Source organism: Petaurus breviceps, unplaced genomic scaffold, assembly GCF_028583685.1.
Source record: "Petaurus breviceps papuanus isolate PSGF00001 unplaced genomic scaffold, PetGlider_PUasm1.0 187, whole genome shotgun sequence".
Lineage (NCBI taxonomy): Eukaryota > Metazoa > Chordata > Mammalia > Diprotodontia > Petauridae > Petaurus > Petaurus breviceps.
In genome coordinates, this window is record NW_027185799.1 from 25,100,226 (window position 1) to 25,119,861 (window position 19,636).

General features: G+C 36.0%; 1 protein-coding gene across 1 annotated transcript in view; it reads right to left on the reverse strand.

Annotated features, from left to right (window-relative positions):
- UHRF2 (ubiquitin like with PHD and ring finger domains 2) overlaps positions 1 to 19,636 on the reverse strand; it is a 202,437-nt gene that overhangs the window by 26,336 nt on the left and 156,465 nt on the right. The window contains exons 6-9 of the mRNA XM_069090760.1: positions 18,615 to 18,801; positions 14,699 to 14,822; positions 14,051 to 14,158; positions 12,029 to 12,133 (exon numbers count right to left, since the gene is read on the reverse strand). Coding sequence (XP_068946861.1) covers positions 12,029 to 12,133; positions 14,051 to 14,158; positions 14,699 to 14,822; positions 18,615 to 18,801 — 524 coding nt within the window. The remainder of the gene's footprint in view (positions 1 to 12,028; positions 12,134 to 14,050; positions 14,159 to 14,698; positions 14,823 to 18,614; positions 18,802 to 19,636) is intronic.

Here is a 19,636-nt window from a genome sequence, read left to right on the forward strand (position 1 = left end):
AAAAAACATGTATTAAGAAGTCCTTGCCACATTCAAATCACTGAGCAAGGATGGGGGAGGAATAAAAAAAATCAAAACAACTCATTTTTGCCCTTAAGGTCCTTATGACATGGTTGGAGGAGAGATGCTATGGGCATGGAATCAGGTGGATATGCACATTATATACAGTCACAGCACTCTTGCACCTCTCTTCTGCTCTTAAGAATCACATATAGTTAGAAGGGTCCTTAGAAGCCATCTAGTATAATCCCCTCAGTTTATAAAGAAGAAACTCAAGTCCACAGAGGTTAAAAGTGACCAATCCAAGGATACATCACTATTAAGTGGCAAAGTTGGGGGTTTGGAACCAGGCCCACTGACTCCAAATACAGAATATTTTCCATTGTGCCACAGAAGAAATGACTTACCCAAGAAAACATTAAAAGGTAATAAGTGGTGGAGGGATAAGTTAAACTTGGGTCCTCTGACTCCAAATCCTGGGCTCTCTACTGCACCAAGCATGTACTTATCCATTCTGCACTGTATCTCAGTAATTTCTTCATAACTCATCTTTTCCCCATTAGAATATTTTGCTCCTTGAGTGCTGATACAGCATGTTATTTAATTTCTGAGTCCCTGTTACCTATACACAGCACAGCACCTAGACATTTAATACGTATTCGTTGAATTAAATTATTTTCTGAAGAGAAACAGCATACTAGGGAATTTCCTCCTCATAGCACAAATATTCCAACTGAGTGGATTCTACTAAGTAACAATATCTCAAATGTAATTTAGAATAGTAATTAACCAGAATAACATAGATTAGAGGTATCAAACACAGGCTTGCAACACTCTTGAGTGTAGCCTAGACTGGATTAAAATGTAAGTAGGAAATATTTAACAAAATCAATAAAAATACCATGAAATACAGATAATATTACATTTAAAAACTAAATCACTATGTGGCCCACAGGGATCCTCAAGTATATTTAGGTATTACTGCCACTTCATGGGGAAGCTAGGTGGAGCCAGAGTGCACAGAGGGCTGGGCTTGGATCAGGAAAACTCTTCCTGAGTTCAAATCTGGCCTTAGCTGTTGTGACCCTGGGCAAGTCATTTAACTCTGTTTGTCTCAGTTTCCTCTTCTGTAAAATGAGCAGAAGGAAATGATAAACTACTTCCTTGGTTATCTTTGTAAGAAAATCCCAAATGGGGTCAGATATGACTGAAACAAATGAACAACAAAGTCACTTCACGAAAAGCCTCTTGTAATAAAGTAAACCAGTTAAATAAACCTATATAACATAGTGGTCTCATCTAACAGTACATGCAACATTTCACATCTGTAGCAGGCCCAAGTTTATTTTCTAACACTAAAAAATTTTATGACTTTTTTTTTGCTTTTTTTTTTGGAGGGGGGAAGGCAGGGCAATTGGGGTTAAGTGACTTGCCCAAGGTTACATGGCTAGTAACACTAAAAAAAATTTAAATTAAAAAAATTAAATTAACAAAAATCTATCTCTCCTACTTCCCAATCTATTAAAAAAAAGTCTATGCATAATAAAAACAATCCCTCCAATAGCTATACAAAAATGTGTGTATGTATGTTATGTGTCTGCACACAAGCACATGCTTAAATATGTATGCTTATTCTTTTCCTTAAATTCATCACCTCTCTGTAAAGGATAGCATGTTTCATCATTAGTTGTACATTACCAAGAATGGTCACTGTATTGACCACAGTTCTTATAAAAGTTTTCAAAACTGTTTGTTTTTAAAGTGGTGTCATTTTCCTCGCAGTGCCAGTACTAGGTCTGTATCCCAAAAGGGACCAAAAAAACCCCCAAACCAAACCCCAAACAAAAGGGAAACGTACAGATTCCTGCCCTGGTTCCATTTCTCAGCCCTTTTTAGTAGAAGGGCGCTACATGCAGAAATATTTAGAGCAGTTCTTTTTTGGTGGCAGGGAGCTGGAAATTAGGAGAATGCCCATCAACTGGGGAATGGCTGAACAAATTGTGTCATGATTATGATTGAATATTAGTGTAGTATAAGAAATGATGAGCAGGATGCTCTCAGAGAAACCTGAAAGGATTCACATGAGCTGATGCAAAGTAAAGTGTACTGAGTACAAAGTAACAGCCATTACTGTAAGATGACCAACTGTGAACGGCTTAGCTATTCTCAGTGATACAATGACCCAAAACGACTCTGAAGGGCTCATGATGAAAAGTGCTCTCTGTTCCCAGACAAAGAACTGATGATGTCTGAATACAGACTGGAGCACACTTTTCTTACTTTCTTTCTCTTGAGGGCCTTTTTTGGTCTGTTTTCTTCCACAGTGTGACTAACATTTAGTGTTTTGCATGATTACACATGTATAACCTATATCAAATTGCTAGCCTTCACAATGAGGGGGGAAGGAGGGAGAGAGAGAATTTGGAACTCAAAGTCTTAAAAACGAATGTTAAAAATTGTTTTTATGTGTAATTGGGGAAAAATAAAATACCAAATAAATTTCAAGAAAAATAAAGTAAAAGACAACACTAAAAAAAAAAGCATTTTCATTCTATAAATTATTGTCCATGATCCTGTTTTTAAAAATGGTTTATAAAAGTCTTCAAAATTATTTAGTTTTAAAATAAAACAGTAGAAATTTATTTTCTGATTCTGCCCATTTCACTCTGTATCAGTTTATGTAAGTCCTTTCATATCTTTGAAATCATATTTCCTCATTTTTATACCATAATGCAACATATTAATTAATATACCACGATTTATTCAGCTAGTCTTCAACTATTAGACATAGCCTCTTGTTTTCCAGTTTTCTGCCATCTCAAAAAAGGTGCTATAAGTATTTCTGTACATAAAAGGCCTTTTCTTCTTTCATCTCTTTTGGTTACTGGCCTAGAATTGGCATAGTTGGCTTGAAGGCAGAGAGGTGTGCTGGAGTTAGTGCTGTAGAGCAGAGCCAAATATTAAATTTTCATGTGATCATTACACCCTGAAAATGGTCAATCACTGCAAATCACAGCTTGAAATACTGTTTGTCTAGACTCAGAAAAGTGATAGAAAAGACATTTAATGCAGATCAAATTTTAAAAAGGGTTGTGCATACTTTTTGGGGGAGAGAATAGTTGTTAAACATTATTCCTAGGTGGGGACTTGGAGGCAGAATCAAGACGTGGAGTAAAGAGGAAGCACTGTACCCTAGCTAGTTTACCTCAATAACGATCTAGAAAATGCTCCAGACTCAATTCTGATTTAAAAGGCAAAGAAAATGTCACAATGAGTCATTTGTCCAGCTGAGGGCAGCTTCAGGAGACTAAGAGGTCTGCACAAATTGGGAATAGGGTCTATCCAGGTGCTCTTGTGCTACAATGGGAAGCATTTCAGCATCCGCTACTGAAAAAGGTCTGAGAAATGGAACCAGGGCAGGAACCATTAGGACAGAAAGAAGTCCCAGGGGATTCCTGAGTTAGCCTAAGGTGCAAAATGCCATCTGGAGGATCTGTTGCCACCACCCAGTTCTGGGTAATATGCATGCATGCAGGATGGGGCAAAGAGGAGTGAGTAGTTGTGAGCATAGACCCTAGCTGTGTACTAAGAAACAAACAAGTAACTGTGTTCATATAGTTCCTAGGTTTGTCTTGGCAGGTAGATACCCAAGTATTCTGTATTGTCTGCAGTTATTTTAAATGAATTTCTCTATCTCTTGTTGTTGGGCTTTGTTGGTAACATATAAAAATATTGGTAATTTATGTGAGTTTATTTCCTATCCAGCAACTGCTAAAACTGTTATTTCAACTATTTTTAGTTGATTTTCTAGGGTTCTCTAAGTAGACTATCATATCATCTGCAAAGATTGATAGTTATGTTTCCTCACTGCCTATTCCAATTCCTTCAATTTCTTTTTCTTCTCTTATTTCTATAGCTAACATTTCTAGTGTAATATTGAATAATAATGGTGATAATAGGCATCCTTGCTTTACCCCATAATGATTACTAATGGTTTTAATTAGATACTTATCATTTTAAGGAAAGATTCATTTATTCCTACAACCTTTACCGTGTTTCCCCGATAATAAGACCTATCCCGAAAATAAGCCCTCCCCTTACTGTGTAAGATTCCTCGAAAATAAGCCCTCCCCCCCAAAATAAGCCCTATTGAGATTGCTACTGTAGTGAAGGTGATCCCCTGCGCTACATGCTACATTACGGTACCCTCTGTATGCACCATCCACACCCCCACCCCGGGTGAAATGCATGCCATGCTCCGAGCTGCATCCAATCAGAGCTGCAGCAGTGAGCGCATCATCCTGTTCTTCCCCAGTGGGATCTGCTTATTGAATAAAGATACATTTTTTTGTTCACATTTACCTGTTTATTAAAATTGCTGTCAATGTTCATTAAAATAAGCCCTCTGGTGTTTTTCTGTCCAAAAAAATTTAATAAGACAGTGTCTTATTATCAGGGAAACACGGTAGTATTTTAAATAGAAATGAATGATGTATTTTGTCAAAAGCGTTTTCCGCATCTATTGAGATCATGAGATTTCGGCTGTTTCTTTTTTAATCAATATGGTCAATTATGCTAACAGTTTTCCTAATATTGAGAACCACTCCTGCATTTCTTGTATAAATTCCACCTGGTCACAGTGTATGATTCTTGTGTACTCTCCTTGCTAGTATTTTATTCAAAATTTTTGCATCAATATTCACTAGGGAAATTGGTCTATGGCTCTGTTTTTGCTCTTCTCAGTTCATGTGTCAGCACCACATTTGTATCATAAAAGGACTATGGCAGAACTAATTTTCCAATTAGTCTATATAGTACTGTGATCAATTGTTCTTTAATTAGTTGGTAGAATTAGTTTGTGAATACATCTAGCCCTGGGAATTTTTTCTTAGGGAATCCATTGATGGCTTGCTCAATTTCTTTTTCTAAGATGGGGTAAGTAGTCTATTTCCTCTTCTGTTAACCTGGGAATTTATATTTTTGTAAATATTCATCAATTTTACTTAGGTTCTCAGATTTATTGGCATATAACTGGGCAAAGGAGCTCCTAATAACTGCTTTAATTTCCTCTTCATTGGTGGTGAATGCATCCCTTTAATTTTTGATAATGGTAATTTGGTTTTCTTCTTTCCTTTTTAAAATCAAATTAACCAGTGGTTTATTTTATTGCTCCCTCTCCCCAATAAAACCAACTTCTAGTCGAGTACAATATCTTAAGGACAGATATTTACAACTAGTGAACAAAGAATACCTTCATTCAAAGGAAGACATCAGATGGTGACAGAAATGTAATCATAACCCAAGTTAATATCACTTAAGTTCACACCTGGCTATACATATTGCCTCAAATGTCCTTTACTTCCTTCTACCTCTTCTCACAGCCCCTCCTCACAACTCCCTGAGATTATCATCCATTTTGTACTTCATTCTCTGATGGAAGAGGCAGCCCTTCTCAACAAGAACAAACTCTTTAAAATTCACCCTTGATCCCATTTTCTTCTGCATTCTCCACCAAAAGTATTTCTGTATCATGTCATTTCTCTGCATCCACTAGGTTCTTTACCTGCTGCCTGAAAACACACCCAAGAATTCACTATCCTTCTAAAACCTTCACTACAGGGAGCAGCTAGGTATGCAGTGAATAGAGAGCACCAGCCCTGGAGGTAGAAGAACCTGAGTTCAAACCCAGTCTCAGACACTTAACACTTACTAGCCGTGTGACCTTGGCCAAGTCACTTCACCCCAACTGTACTACCCTTCCCCCTCCAAAAAGCAAAAACAACAACCCCCCCACTCCCAAACAAAAAAACCCCAAAGTTCCTTCACTAACTTCCACCAGCCATAAGTCTATTTGTTTCCCTTTCTCAGCCCAACTATTAGAAAGTCATTTATGCTCATGTCTCCCTCCACTTTCTCTCCTTTCTTTCCTTAACCCAACACAATCTTGCTTCCACCTTCATCATTTAACTGGTCCTGTTTTCTCCAAAGTTACCAACAATTTTTTGATCACCAAATCCACTGATATCTTTTAATTAGCATTTGACACAACTGACCATCTTTTCCCGCTGGATACTCTATTCTCTGGATTTTCATGACACCGATCTCTCCTGGTTTCCATCCACAAGTCTTAACCTTCAAATTCATCCTCCACCCAGTTGTCAAAAGTAATTTTCCTTAAGCATAGGATAGACCCTATCAACTTCCTACTCAATAAATTCCAGTTGCTCCCTATCACCATCAGAACTCAACATAAAATCCTTTTTTTTTTCATTCAAAGGTTTTCAAAACCTGACCGACCCCTCCCCTACTTTTTCAGTCTTAAAACATATGTACCCCTATGTACTCTGTACTCCAGTGACACTAGTCTTCTTTCTGTTTCCCACACAAAACACTATCTTTTCCAACTCTGGGAATTTTTGCTTGCTGTCCCCCATATCTGAAAATCTCTTTCCTCATTTCCATTTCCTGGCTTCCCTGAACCCCTTCAAGTCCCAGCTAAAATCCTACCTTCTATAAGAAATCTTTCCTGAATCCCTTTAATACTAGTATTTTCTTTCTGTTGATTATCTTCAATATATCCTCAATGTATCTTTTGTATATAATTGTTTGCATGTTGCTTTCCCCATTAGACCGAATTCTTTGAGAGCAGGATTTTTTGGAATCCCCAGAAGTATAGTATGTGGCACATGGCAGGCCCTTAATAAATGTTTGCCTGACTAACCAGACTGAAAGAGAAGTCTTTTTATTGTATGTAATATATATTCAAGTCAATTCCCCTATTACAACACAACCTCCTTGAGGGAAGAGTTGTTCATCTTTGTATCTTCAGGGAAGTGGTTCCAGGAGCACAAGCTGCTACAGAATAACAGTGTCAGACTAATAGAAATGGATCCCTGCAGGTCATATATGGACTTAGAAAACCACAGATGGACATTATCTATGTTACATTATATTTTAATTTTGTTAAACAGTTTCCTAGTTACATTTTAATATGGTTTGTGCTGAACTTTGGAGCTTTGTTGGCCCTTAAATCTGACACCTTTGGTGTAGTAGACAGACCACTAGACTTTAGATTTGGCCTGTGACTCTAGAAAAACCACTTAACCTTTCAACCTCAGTTTTCTCAACTGTCAGTTGGAGATAATAATAAGCACCTACCTCACAGGATTGTTGAAAGGACCAAAGGAGACAATATATGTATGTCAAGTCCTTGACAAAGCTCTAAGCTATTATTTTCCAATGTTTATTGAATGGTTTGAATTTATTTCTTCTGATATAAATCGTGAATGTATCTACATTTGCCTGTGTTCACTGGGTCATTTCCACGGGGAAGATAAATTTATAAGGTATGCCCCCCCCCCTTAAGTTCTTTGTAAAAATTGTAGTTTCTAGGAGCTTGAACGTTCTCACATCAACTCCCATCAAAATATTCCTCAGACCAAAGAAAAGAGCCTCCAGCAAGAAGCTGAAAGGAGGAAGACAGCCTGAAATTACTTGTCCTAGGTTGTGAACGTAAGTTCTAAAATGGCAAACTCTTTATATATATATGCAGGGAATCCATACCACAGTTAGCAGAGACCCATTTCAGCACTTCTGAAGACACACTATTAAGAAGATGAAAGGGCAATTTTTTTTATGAGAAGCTGACCTAATTTAAAATGTACATTATCCTCAAAGAACACATTCTAATTTTAGGTGAAAAAGTTCAGCTTTTTTAGATAAAAGGATCTTCAAACTTTTCCAGAGAAGAATCAAAGTTAATATCTAAAGTCTCTAAAATTTAAAATCTAATTTTAATTTACCATCATGGGGTACCTGTTTTATCTATTAATGAAAGTTACTAGGAAGTGATGAGATTTGGGAGAATCTGGGTGGGAATTTGGAGAAAGCTGGGACATTATAATCAACTTACTAAGCCTCATTAATTCTTACCCTTTTATTTATAATATGGAGTAAGCTAATTTTTCACTAAGATCCCTTCTCCCAATAAATGCTTATATTGTTATCCACATTAATCCTCTAAAGAAATAGGAAGATGAGAAGTTTTCCATGTTATTTTCAAGCATTTATGGTTCTTCAGAATAGAGAACCTCTAAATACAAGGAAACTCATTATTTGTAATGGCACTGCTTTTAACATTTTTTTTTATTCCCTCTCCTTCTTTAAGGATATACCCCAGTGAAAATGACTTGTCTTTTATTTTTTTTGTCACTTATCTTTTTTTAAAAAGATCTGAGAAACAAGGATGATTCTCTTATCTCTCAAAATAGGGCATTAGAGAAAATGTGATTAAGAGAAAAAAAAATTACTGGTACATATTCCTCAACCTTTTCATTTTCTGAAGTAAAAACTATCCTTTCATGAAACAATTATAACAATGGCAGCTTGCAGTTATGTAGTGTTTTAGTGTTAACAAAGCTTTTAATGCGTATCATCTCATTTGATCTTCACAATCTTGGGAAGCACATGCTTAAGAAACATAAGAAATTATTAATTTGAAGTATTAAATGGTTAATATTATATAATATTCTAATCATAGTCCCTACTGAAGAGGTTTACCTTTCCTAGGCAACTTGAATATGGGAACCGTTCCTACTGATAATAAAGTTAAATAAAGAAAGTATATCTCATTTACTTCAGTTCCTAGCCTCTACTAATTATATTTTAAAATTTTTCTATGAAATATAGATTTAAAATTCCCTAAGTAAACTAACAAAATTATTTGGCTAGATTTAAGGTCCATATGAATTGAAGTAAGAATGGAAATTCGAAGAACATGGGCCACCCTGCTTGAGCTCAGGCAAACATAGGATGACTAGCTAAAAAAATATGTTCTCAAGATGATGGGAGTAGAGGAAATGCAAATGGTTAGGTGGTTATTGCTTTCTACTATGGCCAGAAATGACTGAACTTAACTGGTTTTGTATTTTAAAGTCTTTGGTCTCCCTTTTTTTTTAAGCAATGGGGGTTAAGTAACTTGCTCAAGGTTACACGGCCAGTTATTTCTGGGTGTGGTGCTGAGTATCTGAGCCCAGATTTGATCCAGGTCATCCCGACACTGGAGCCAGTGCTCTTACTCGCTGAGCCACCTGGCTGCCCCTTTGGTCTCCCTTCTAACAATCACTAGCCCTAACTCAGCTTTTTTTGGCCAAATATACCAAAAATGAATTATAATTCGTAGAGAATGAAATGCATATAAATCTGAGACCATGCTCTCCCTAAGGCTACTTCTATGTTCAAGGTTGTATTTTTATGGCCTTTCTTTGTAAGCAGCTTCATTTAAGAGCATTTTAGTCTGTTTCTTTTTACAACCAGGTTTTTTCTCTTTCTGATATTGTAGTTGCAATATTTACAAAGAACTTGCTTTTATTTCATTGTCTTACCAGCATATCATTAAAAGGACAGTGCAATGGAAAGACTTCTTACTCTGCAGTTCAATTATATTGAAGTACAGTTATTAAAATACTGAAGGGAAAAAAAAAACAAGTTCATCGACCCCATGTTAAATAACATCGGAAAAGATATTCTCTAAGGTGCCTAACAATTCTAAATCTATGATCCCATTATGAGCTTACTTTTCTGATGAATGCATTAAAAAAACAAAAATCACATGTCGAACAATCACACCTGTGTTCAGTAAAAGAAAAAAAAAAGACTACTTCATAACTTTGTAAATATTTAAAGCTATGGTTTTCCTAACCAGGCAGTGATGAGTTAAAGAGTCCCAGAGGTTCCCAAACTTATTTGGCTACCATTCCCTTTAAAAAAATTACTCAGTGACCCCCTGGTTAGGTGAACCCTTATTTTTATTATTATTATTTGCTTTTTGGAGGGGGGAAGGCAGGGTAATTGGGGTTAAGTGACTTGCCCAAGGTCACATGGCTAGTAAGTGTTAAGTGTCTGAGGCCCAATTTGAACTCAGGTCCTCCTGACCCTAGGGCCAGTGCTCTATTCACTGTGCCACATAGCTACCCTGAACCTTTATTTTTATTCAACTCCCCCCAATTGCACCCGAGGTTACTACCACCCCCATCATCCCAGTGGCCCCCAGGGGGCAGAATTGACCACTTTGGGAACCTAGGATTTATTTTAATATGTAATATGTTCAATTTAGACACTAGTCCCAGAGACTGCCTAGTAGTTCTAGAAAGCTATTATTCCAAAAAAGGCAGAAAATTGCTATTGAGAAATGGTAACATAAGAAATATCAACATAGGGGTGGCTAGGTGGCGCAGTGAGTAAAACACCGGCCCCGGATTCAGGAGGACCCAAGTTCGGTTCCGGCCTCAGACACTTAACACCCACACAAAAAAACTAGCCGTGTAACCTTGGGCAAGTTGCTTAACCCCAATTGCCCTCCAAAAGGCAAAAAAAAAAAATCAACATCTTGCCCTTTAGCTAGTCCTATACATACAAAGCAGCATATTTATTAGGGTTTTACAATTATTAAGAGGGCTGGGACTTGAACTGAATTTTATTCCAGGATTAAAACAAAGTCTGAACACAGAGAACTCTATGAGGTTTCTCCATCAGAGAGGGAAACTCCCACAAGGACATCAGTTGGGTGAACACTGTGGGTGAAGAATAACTAAGCATGTTCTGATGCTGTTTTAATGTGTGCATTTCTTCTATTTCCTTAATGGCTATGTGGACTCTATTATAAAAGATATAAAAAAAGCATCTTTCTTCATACTTTGCTGTTTACCTATAATAGACTCCTGAATTCTATAGTTCTGAAATGTATAAAGATATACTCACACAAAGTTTACTTTAATTTTAAGAGTAAGTGGCCTGTTCCTACACAATACAGACATCTGTATCAGTTCAAATAAAATGATAGGTGCATTTGAATTACTCAGTAACTTATTTCATTACTTTAGTTGGATGCAACTAAATTAAAAACTTATAGAAAACTACCTTGTAGTGGTGATCAAAGAATATTAACAGATGATCAGCTCTTATTCCACCCATGCAGAGATTTGAAAAAGCTATCAAGAAAGTCTACTGAAACCAAGTTAATAACTGCTTTGAAATGTTTGCCTTTTAGTTCTTTTATTAAGTATAAACTAAACCTAAACCTGTAATGTTCTCAATTGAAACTGCTATTATCTTATAGTATTGACATACTCTCAATTTCATACTCCTAGGATTTGTCAGGATTTCTAAGGTTTTCACATCTTTACTTTTTATTTTATAAATAACAATGTGAAGAATATATTTTAGATATTTTTTAACTGAAATAAACAATTTAATTTTATTACAGAGTTCATTTAAGAAATGTTAATCAATGTGTCAAATTATTACCTTTACTGTCAAATTTTCCAAGATGAAACAATTTAATTGAAAGAAGTCCTTTTTTCCACAATATCACTTAAATATAATAGAATGACAATTTAATATAATTGATATAAAATAATTTGCTCAATTTTCAGTTTAAACTAAGATCAAAGTGATTTAAATATGACATTCATTTTTTTTTTTTTTGCCTTTTGGAGGGCAATTGGGGTTAAGTAACTTGCCCAAGGTTACACGGCTAGTTTTTTTGTGTTAAGGTGTCTGAGGCCAGATCTGAACTAAAGTACTCCTGACTCCAGGGCCAGTGATTTACTCACTGCACCACCTAGCCACCCCGACATTCATTTTTTTTTTTTAAAGCAATCGGGGTTAAGTAACTTGCTCAAGGTTACACGACCAGTTATTTCTGGGTGTGGTACTGAGTATCTGTGCCCAGATTTGATCCAGGTCATCCCGACACTGGAGCCAGTGCTCTTACTCGCTGAGCCACCTGGCCGCCCCTAAGCAATTGGGGTTAAGTAACTTGCTCAAGGTTACATGGCTGGGTGTTTCTGGGTGGGTGCTAAGTGTCTGAGCCCGGGATTTGATCTCCAGGTCATCCCAACACTGGAGCTGGTGCTCTTACTCGCTATGCTACCTGGCCGCCCCCCTGACATTCATTTTTAAAATAATGAGCAATCAACTTTTTGCTAGACTCAGTCAAAATATTTTTATGATTTTTTTTTGGACTTACTACTTCATCCTCAAAACCTCCTGCCAGCACAAGTGAGTACGCCCCATCATTGCTTCGTCCATGAATTCCACCAACATGGGGTCTGTGGACACCTGCCTCGCTCACCTTTAAATTTAAGCAAAAAGAAATTTTGAAAGAAAACTAAGGAATCACTGATCTTTGACAAGTAATTAATTAATTAGAACAAAAACATAAGGAATCAAGAATTTGATATTAAGCTAACAGTACTTTAGGATCGATAAGGCATTGAACAGGCAATTATAGCTAATGGTAAAGTTGTACTAGTAAATGTATATACAGTTTTAAAAGGTACAGATTTGGGGATATTTAGGACATAGCTAAATATTTAGGATGGCTCCTACCAAAAAACAATTCAGCATTTATAAAAAGTAAAAAGAAATTTGCATGTGTTTAAAATTTAGAAATATCAAAAACCTTTTTAGAGAAATATTTTACATCATATTCTTTAGGATTAAAATGAATATTAAAACTTTTCTAAGAGTTCTTAGGTTGGAACTATGTACTTGCTTATTAGTCTTCTTGGGCAGAGAACTCAAGAAATTGACTTTTAATTATATAAAAAATTATAAAATCCAATCCTGGATACAATTGTTTCATAGCTATTCACATGAGCTAGTTTGCACTGTCCTATTTTATCAAGATCAGATACAGTATTATTTGTGCTACATAAACATAAAGTACAAGTTGTCAAAATCTAATGCTTGAAAATTATTCCTTTGTCCCGTGAAAGTGACGTAGGGATTTTGAAGGTTACGTCATTGGCACAGAAATCTCTGGCAAATTTTACTGCCAGAGAATTGGAAAAGGTAAATGCAGAAAGGTCTCAAACTCAAACACTGGCTACCAGGTGATGACTTATATACCCACAGTAACCCTCAAAACTAAGGTATAGAGGGGTTCGAACAACAGGTTTTTTGAAGTATGGAAAAAACTAGGTTTCAGTTAATCATTTAGCAAAAACTGTCTTTTATCTTCAGTGAAATAAATACAAAGATGGTAAAGGGATTATTTTGAAAGCCATAATAATATGTTGAAAGTTGACAGGGCTCTGAAGCCAGAAAAAAAGACACACACACAACACACACACACATATACATATATATGTATATACATACATACATACATACATTATATATATATATATATACATACACACACACACTACTAAAATACACAAAATGAAAGGTAGGTGGGTTCTTAGTAACAGCTTGGGATTTGGTGATTTTTCCTAACTAAATTAATCATCAGTGTTTCTAAACTACTTTGAGATATACTTACATCTTTTCATTACGTAGTCTAGGAATAATAATTCAAAGACATATCGGCATCAATCAAGAAATACTGAACAAGAAGATGCCTTTAAAGTTGAAGACTTTTAAGCATAAAGTCATAGGTTGCCAATAGGGAAAAAGTCTGCCTTAGACTTTTCCCCCCATGGTTTAAAGATTTTTCTTCACTGACAAATATAATTTATCAAAAGCATAGGGGGAAGCTAAGAATAAACTGACTGAGCCTGTGGGGCTTTTTCTAGAAGAAGGATGCTGCACAGACATTCTACTCTATTGGCAGATGACCACTTCAGATTTCCCAAACTTCTAATTTATACTTATTCATTTAGGAAGGGCATTTTATGAGTCCAGGTGAAGTTAACAAAACTCCCATCTTAATAACAGACTTTTACTTTTAAATTAGAACCTACAGCACAAAGTTATGGAGTCGTTAAAAAAAAAACAAAACAACCCTGAGAGAAGTTATGTGAGTTAAAGGACTGAAAGGCAGATGTTTTCTAAAGTCCATATATTCTACTTTGCAAAGTTACCTTCTAAAAGTCTATTCCATGAAATACTTCACATGGTACTTTTATTGGATCTATTAAACCCTGCATGGCTGTGGAAGAGATGCCCATTTACTTTAAAGGGTGCTTTAGAAAAATAAATGTTATTAAACACTAAAAACTTTTTTCTTTAAATGATTCAATAAGATAATTATGAAGCAAATTACCTGAACTCTAAATTTCCACGTGGTTCCAACAGGAACACCAGGTATAGGTCCATAGTGGTTAGAAGGAACCAGAGTACACTGCGTAGTTCGACCAACACAGGCCATTCCCTTTATTAGTCACAAGACATAAATTCATTATGAGAATAACCCATTGTGCTAAATTAGTCTTGAAACAAACTTTTTATCATTACTCATAAAATATGAAAAACAAAATTTTAACATCCATACATTAAAGAAGATCCAAGTCTGGCTATGTTCTCCTAAGTTTTTGATCTTATCTACTACTCTCTCACTACTTCTAAATGGGGTAGTTACGTGGCACAGTGGATAGAGTGCCAACCCTGGAGTCAGGAAGACTCCTCTTGGTGAGTTCATATCTGGCCTCAGACACTTACTAGCTATGTGACCCTGGGTAAGTGACTTAACCCTGTTTGCCTCAGTTTCCTCATCTGTAAAATGAGCAGGAGAAGGAAATGGCAAACTACTCCAATATCTTTGCCAAGAAAACCCTAAATGGGGTCACGAAGTATTGGATGAGACTGAAAAACAACTGAACAAAATTTCTAAATGAAGAGACACTTAGTAGGTACTAAATTGTCAGTAAGTAATATCAACATAATTTTAGTACACAAAGCTATTTCTCTTTACCTTGCCCCAGTCTCTATGGCTTTCAGTACTAGCAGATGGCATCTTTGCTTTCTTTTTACTCTGTTTGAGTTTTTCGCCAGCTTTTACAACTTCATTTGAATCAATTTTACAGGAAGGACAATACCTTTAAAAAAAAAAAAGAGCAGGGGTAGAGCTGTAAAAGTTTGATGTATCTGGTGATGGAAAAAAAAAACTCAGCAGAGTAAACTGATGTAACAGAGAATAAACAGAACAAATTTCTTTATTTTGACAATTATGCCATAGTGAGCATATAGCAAACAGGTGATTTTTGGTATTAAAGAATGAAACACATTTCTATAAAAATTTACATATTTAGTTCAGAATAATAAAAACATCCATTAGAATAATTTAAAATCCTTAAAAAGACATGACTAAAAATATCACAAACCTTCATAAAAATGATTCTGATTTTTAAAAATAGTCAGAATTATCAATAAGACACTGATGTTACAATGCAGCAATCCCTGGGACATGTCCTACAAAACCAAGATTGTTCTTTGTTATATTCATTGTAATGGGATTTTACCTAGATTATCCAATTAGCTTTCGTGTGCGCCTCCATGAATACTTTTTAGCTAGAAAAATTCTATACCAGTCAGTCCAGCTTTATTTACTGTTGAAAAAAAAATCCACCCCAACAATCAGCAGCCCAACACTATCAAAGCCCCATTTCCAAGGGCTAAAATAACTGGGTTCAAGAGTCCTTGTTCCTGGAAGCCCTAAAAAGAGCTGTCAATTTCATTAAGATCTGATGTTTGATGGCTTCCATATGATACTATTTCTTAAACTGGGGCCTGGATCCCTGGGGAGGATACTAGGGAATTTTGAGGGAATTATAAAAACTAGAGCCAAATAATATCTAACTGTTTAATAACATCAGCTAACTAGAGATACGAGAAAGAGAGAATGTTTTGGGATCTCTTGTCCTCAATAAGAAGATAATTAACAGGAATAAATCTGTCTTTGCAATGAGGAGTAACAACCTGAGCACTCCCGGCAGGTCTAAGATATTATCTTCGACAGGACAGGATCACAGGGTCACAGTTCTTGACCTAGAAGGGACCTAAGATGTCATCTTGCTAATCTCTGCATTTTACAGATGAAGAAACTGAGGACCAGAGCAATGAATCAAACTGCCCAAGATTACTCAGGTGGTAAGTGGCAGAGTCAAGAACTGAGTCAAGATCCTATAGCTCCATATTCAGGGTCCCTTTCCATTGTGCTAAGAGGAAACTAAGTATATAACTAAGATAAAACTTAAGGACTCCTAAAACACCTGCCATCTCAGGATGATTTCATAATCCTGAAAGGGAAATATTTCTCTTAAAGAAAAGAATACAAAGTCTATACTGTCTACCTGCTGAAGTAGAGAAAAAAAAATTGTTAAGTAATCAAAAAAGATTGACAGGGATTTTCATTCTTCCCTGGTAGAAAAGTCATCTTTTCCATCATTTGCAAAACAAAGAAAATCTCCCTTTTTAAAGATACCCTGACAAAGTAATAGATGGATTTGTTGTTGTTGTTGTTTTTTTTTAAAAAGATTTATACTATGATACTTTAAAAAAAAATCTGTGATTATCTCACATTCATTTATACATTCACTCAAGAAATATAAACCATTGGGGCAGCTAGATGTCACAGTGAATAGAGCACCAGCCCTGGAGGCAGGAGGACCTGAGTTCAAATCTGGCCTCAGACGCTTAACACTTACTAGCTGTGTGACCTGGGCAAGTCACTTAACCCCAATTGCCATGCCCTCTCCTGTCCAAAAAGCAAAAAAACAAAAAAGAAATATAAGCCATCACATTTTTACTGAACACGGATGAACAAGGCCTATTTCTTTCACTGTCCTGAAATATGTCATTTTCCAGGAATTATTTATGTGTGGGGTCACAACTAATAATGTGGTAGGAAACTGTCATTTTTTCTTCTGTATTCCTTTCCTCCTTTAAAAAAATCTCTTTTCCCAGTTTTTTTTCAATAGTAGTTAAACTCATTTAACTAGACCAGAAGAATTTAACTTTTTCAGAGTATAGACAGTTTTTTTTTTTTTGCTTTGTTTTGTTGTTATTTTTTCTTTTGAGAGGGGGAAAGGTAGGACAATTGGGGTTAAGTGACTTGCCCAAGGTCACACGGCTAGTTTTTGTGTTAAGTGTCTGAGGCCAGATTTGAACTCAGGTCCTCCTGACTCCAGGGCCGGTGCTCTATTCACTGTGCCTCCTAGCTGCCCCTGTTTTGTCATTATCATCCTAGGATTTAGCACAGTGCTTTGAGAGTAAGGAAGTGCTTAATAAAAACTTATTTAATGTGAATGGAATTAACCTCAGTACATTTTTCGCTTTTTTTCCCAACTGTTTTTCTCTTCTTGGCTTATTAGGAGCCACATTTGCCTCAGGACTTAGATCTACAAGGATATGATTAATCAACAAGCCTTTATTGTTTACTGCGTGCCTGACACTGTGCTGAGTGCTGGTGATATAAAATCAAAATGAAAGTCCCTGTCCTCCAGAGGTTTATGACCCAAGGGGAAGACAACATGACCTAGGTAAAAGGGAACTTCATCTCCCTGCCCTACTCCCATTTAAGCTGATGTAGTTATTTACTAGATCTGAACACTTCTATCTCCAATCTAGTCAAAAAGGGAAATAAAGTTGGCTGGGCTCAAAGCTAGTTAAAAAAAAACAACCACCCTGGGTTTTGAATAGCCAAGTCCAAGTAAGACCTAGTAGGGTGAAGGGCTAGAGCTGTTGGAGACAGTCAGCCTTCAGGGAAAAAGCTGGCTCTTGCCCATATGAAGTGGTGGAGGGTGTTTCCCCCTAGCGGACCACTGGCTGTTAACGCCTTCTTACCACATCATAACAACTGAGATAGAGGGGAACCCCTCCTTATCTGTCTAACTAAAATATACACAAAATGACTACAAGGGAGTTTTGAGGACCACATTCTAGGTATGTGGGACAGTAAATACAAAGAGTTGTGCAGAGAATCATGTACTCTCTCTTCAATCTTTACTTCATTTCTGCTAGCTAGTGCCTTTTTTTGGGGGGGGGGGGAAGGAAGTAGTTTTATTGATGCCTTTTGTTTTGACATCACTGTCCTAATAGAATACTACTCCCCCTACTGTAAGTCCTTCCTTATAACAAGGAAAAACAGTTAAGGAAAACCAGTGAACACTTCTAACAGTACATGAAACAAACACCCATAGCGCTCCACCAAAAGGAGCAAGGTTTAGTCTTACTTACATTGTCTTCATTACCTCTGTTTTTTTTTTTTGTGCAACACTCCCTGCATAACTCTTTTTTCTTTTTTAACCTAGCTGTTGCAAATGTGCTAGTTAATGTTTAAGGAACAGGGAAAATAAGCATATGAAGATGAAAAAGATTAGCAGGATGGGACAACAGGTTCTAGCAACCTGTGTGTCTACCAACACATATCTTTCTTGTTTCTCCCTCTCAAAGTTATCTACGAATTTCAATATGAACAATCTGATTTCTACACAAAAATTTCTTTACATACTTAGGACAAAAGGATTCGGAATTAGAAGGGTCCTTGGAAGAATTTTGTTCTACCTCTTTTATGAAGATGAGAAAACTGAATCTCAGAGAGAAAACTTAATAAAAAAAGATAAAATTTCCAAAAACACTAATCTTAAATTCTGGAGAAACGAATAAGAGGGTGTGTATATGTATGTATGTTTACACACAGAGATATAGCATGTAGCTAATAAGTAATGAATAAAAGACTTAACATTAAATAATCATTAACTAATAGATATATTAGCATGATACAGAGCACTATTTGAATTTTCTTAAAAAATAAATTCTACTTTGAAATTCCAGTGATATATTCCTTGTACCCTACACTTGTCTAGTCTTACAAATATTGGCATATTTACCAGTCTTCATCTTCTGGAATCTTGATTAGCGGAGGATTCAGGCAATAGATATGATAGGCCATATTACATTCATCGCAGAGAAGCTGCTTGTGTGCATCCTGTTTACCACCACATAAACAACAGGAGCAAAAACGGCATTCCTTATCTGGGTCTGCATTACACTGTTTGCATTCAGGGCCACTCTTTCCTGTTATGAAAGAATATCACAAGTTCAGGCTTAAAAATGTGATTTTGTCAGTAAATATTTATATATAATATGTAGAATAAAATTTGTAAAAAAGAAAAACAATTGAGTTTGGATATTATCATAAGAAAATGAGAGAAAAGGCAAAAGTACCATGTGCCTTTCCTACCTTACCTTTAAAGTTTATTTGGCCAAAAATGAGAGGCATAATATATGACAAGGTTGATTTTGAGTTTAAAAGTATTCCATGGTATTTTATGACAGCAAAAAGATGTATATATTGCATATTAACATCAGTGATTATGATGTTTAAGACACTAGAAGCACAAACAGCTCCAAGACAAAATACCTCTCTTCAAAGAGCTCTCCTTGGACATAAACAACAGCTAACAATTCAAAATCGCATACACTCAGTGCAAATTGAGTGGTACAGACAATAAATGAAGAATATAACAATCTCAATGACAGCTTTGCATCATTGTAGAAAAGCTGATACTCTCTCACGTGGCTGCAAAAAATTATGTAGTATGCCCTACAAAATATTGCTCAATTTATTATACTCTCACAAACAATTCATTATAGCCATTTCACACTACATTCAATAACCAAGATTCTATCAAATGACTTTGCAAATATAAAATGTTGCTTAGATACATATTAAACAAGCACCAACAACAAAATAAAATTTAGATAGCTAGAAAAAGCAATTTTCCCTACCCAATATCATCTTTAAATTTACATGCTTAGGAGGCTATTTCTGTAGTATACTTTTCTCTATGTCAAAACCATCTGTATTCTTAGCTCCAGTGAGACTATAAAACCACTAACGTTATTTTGA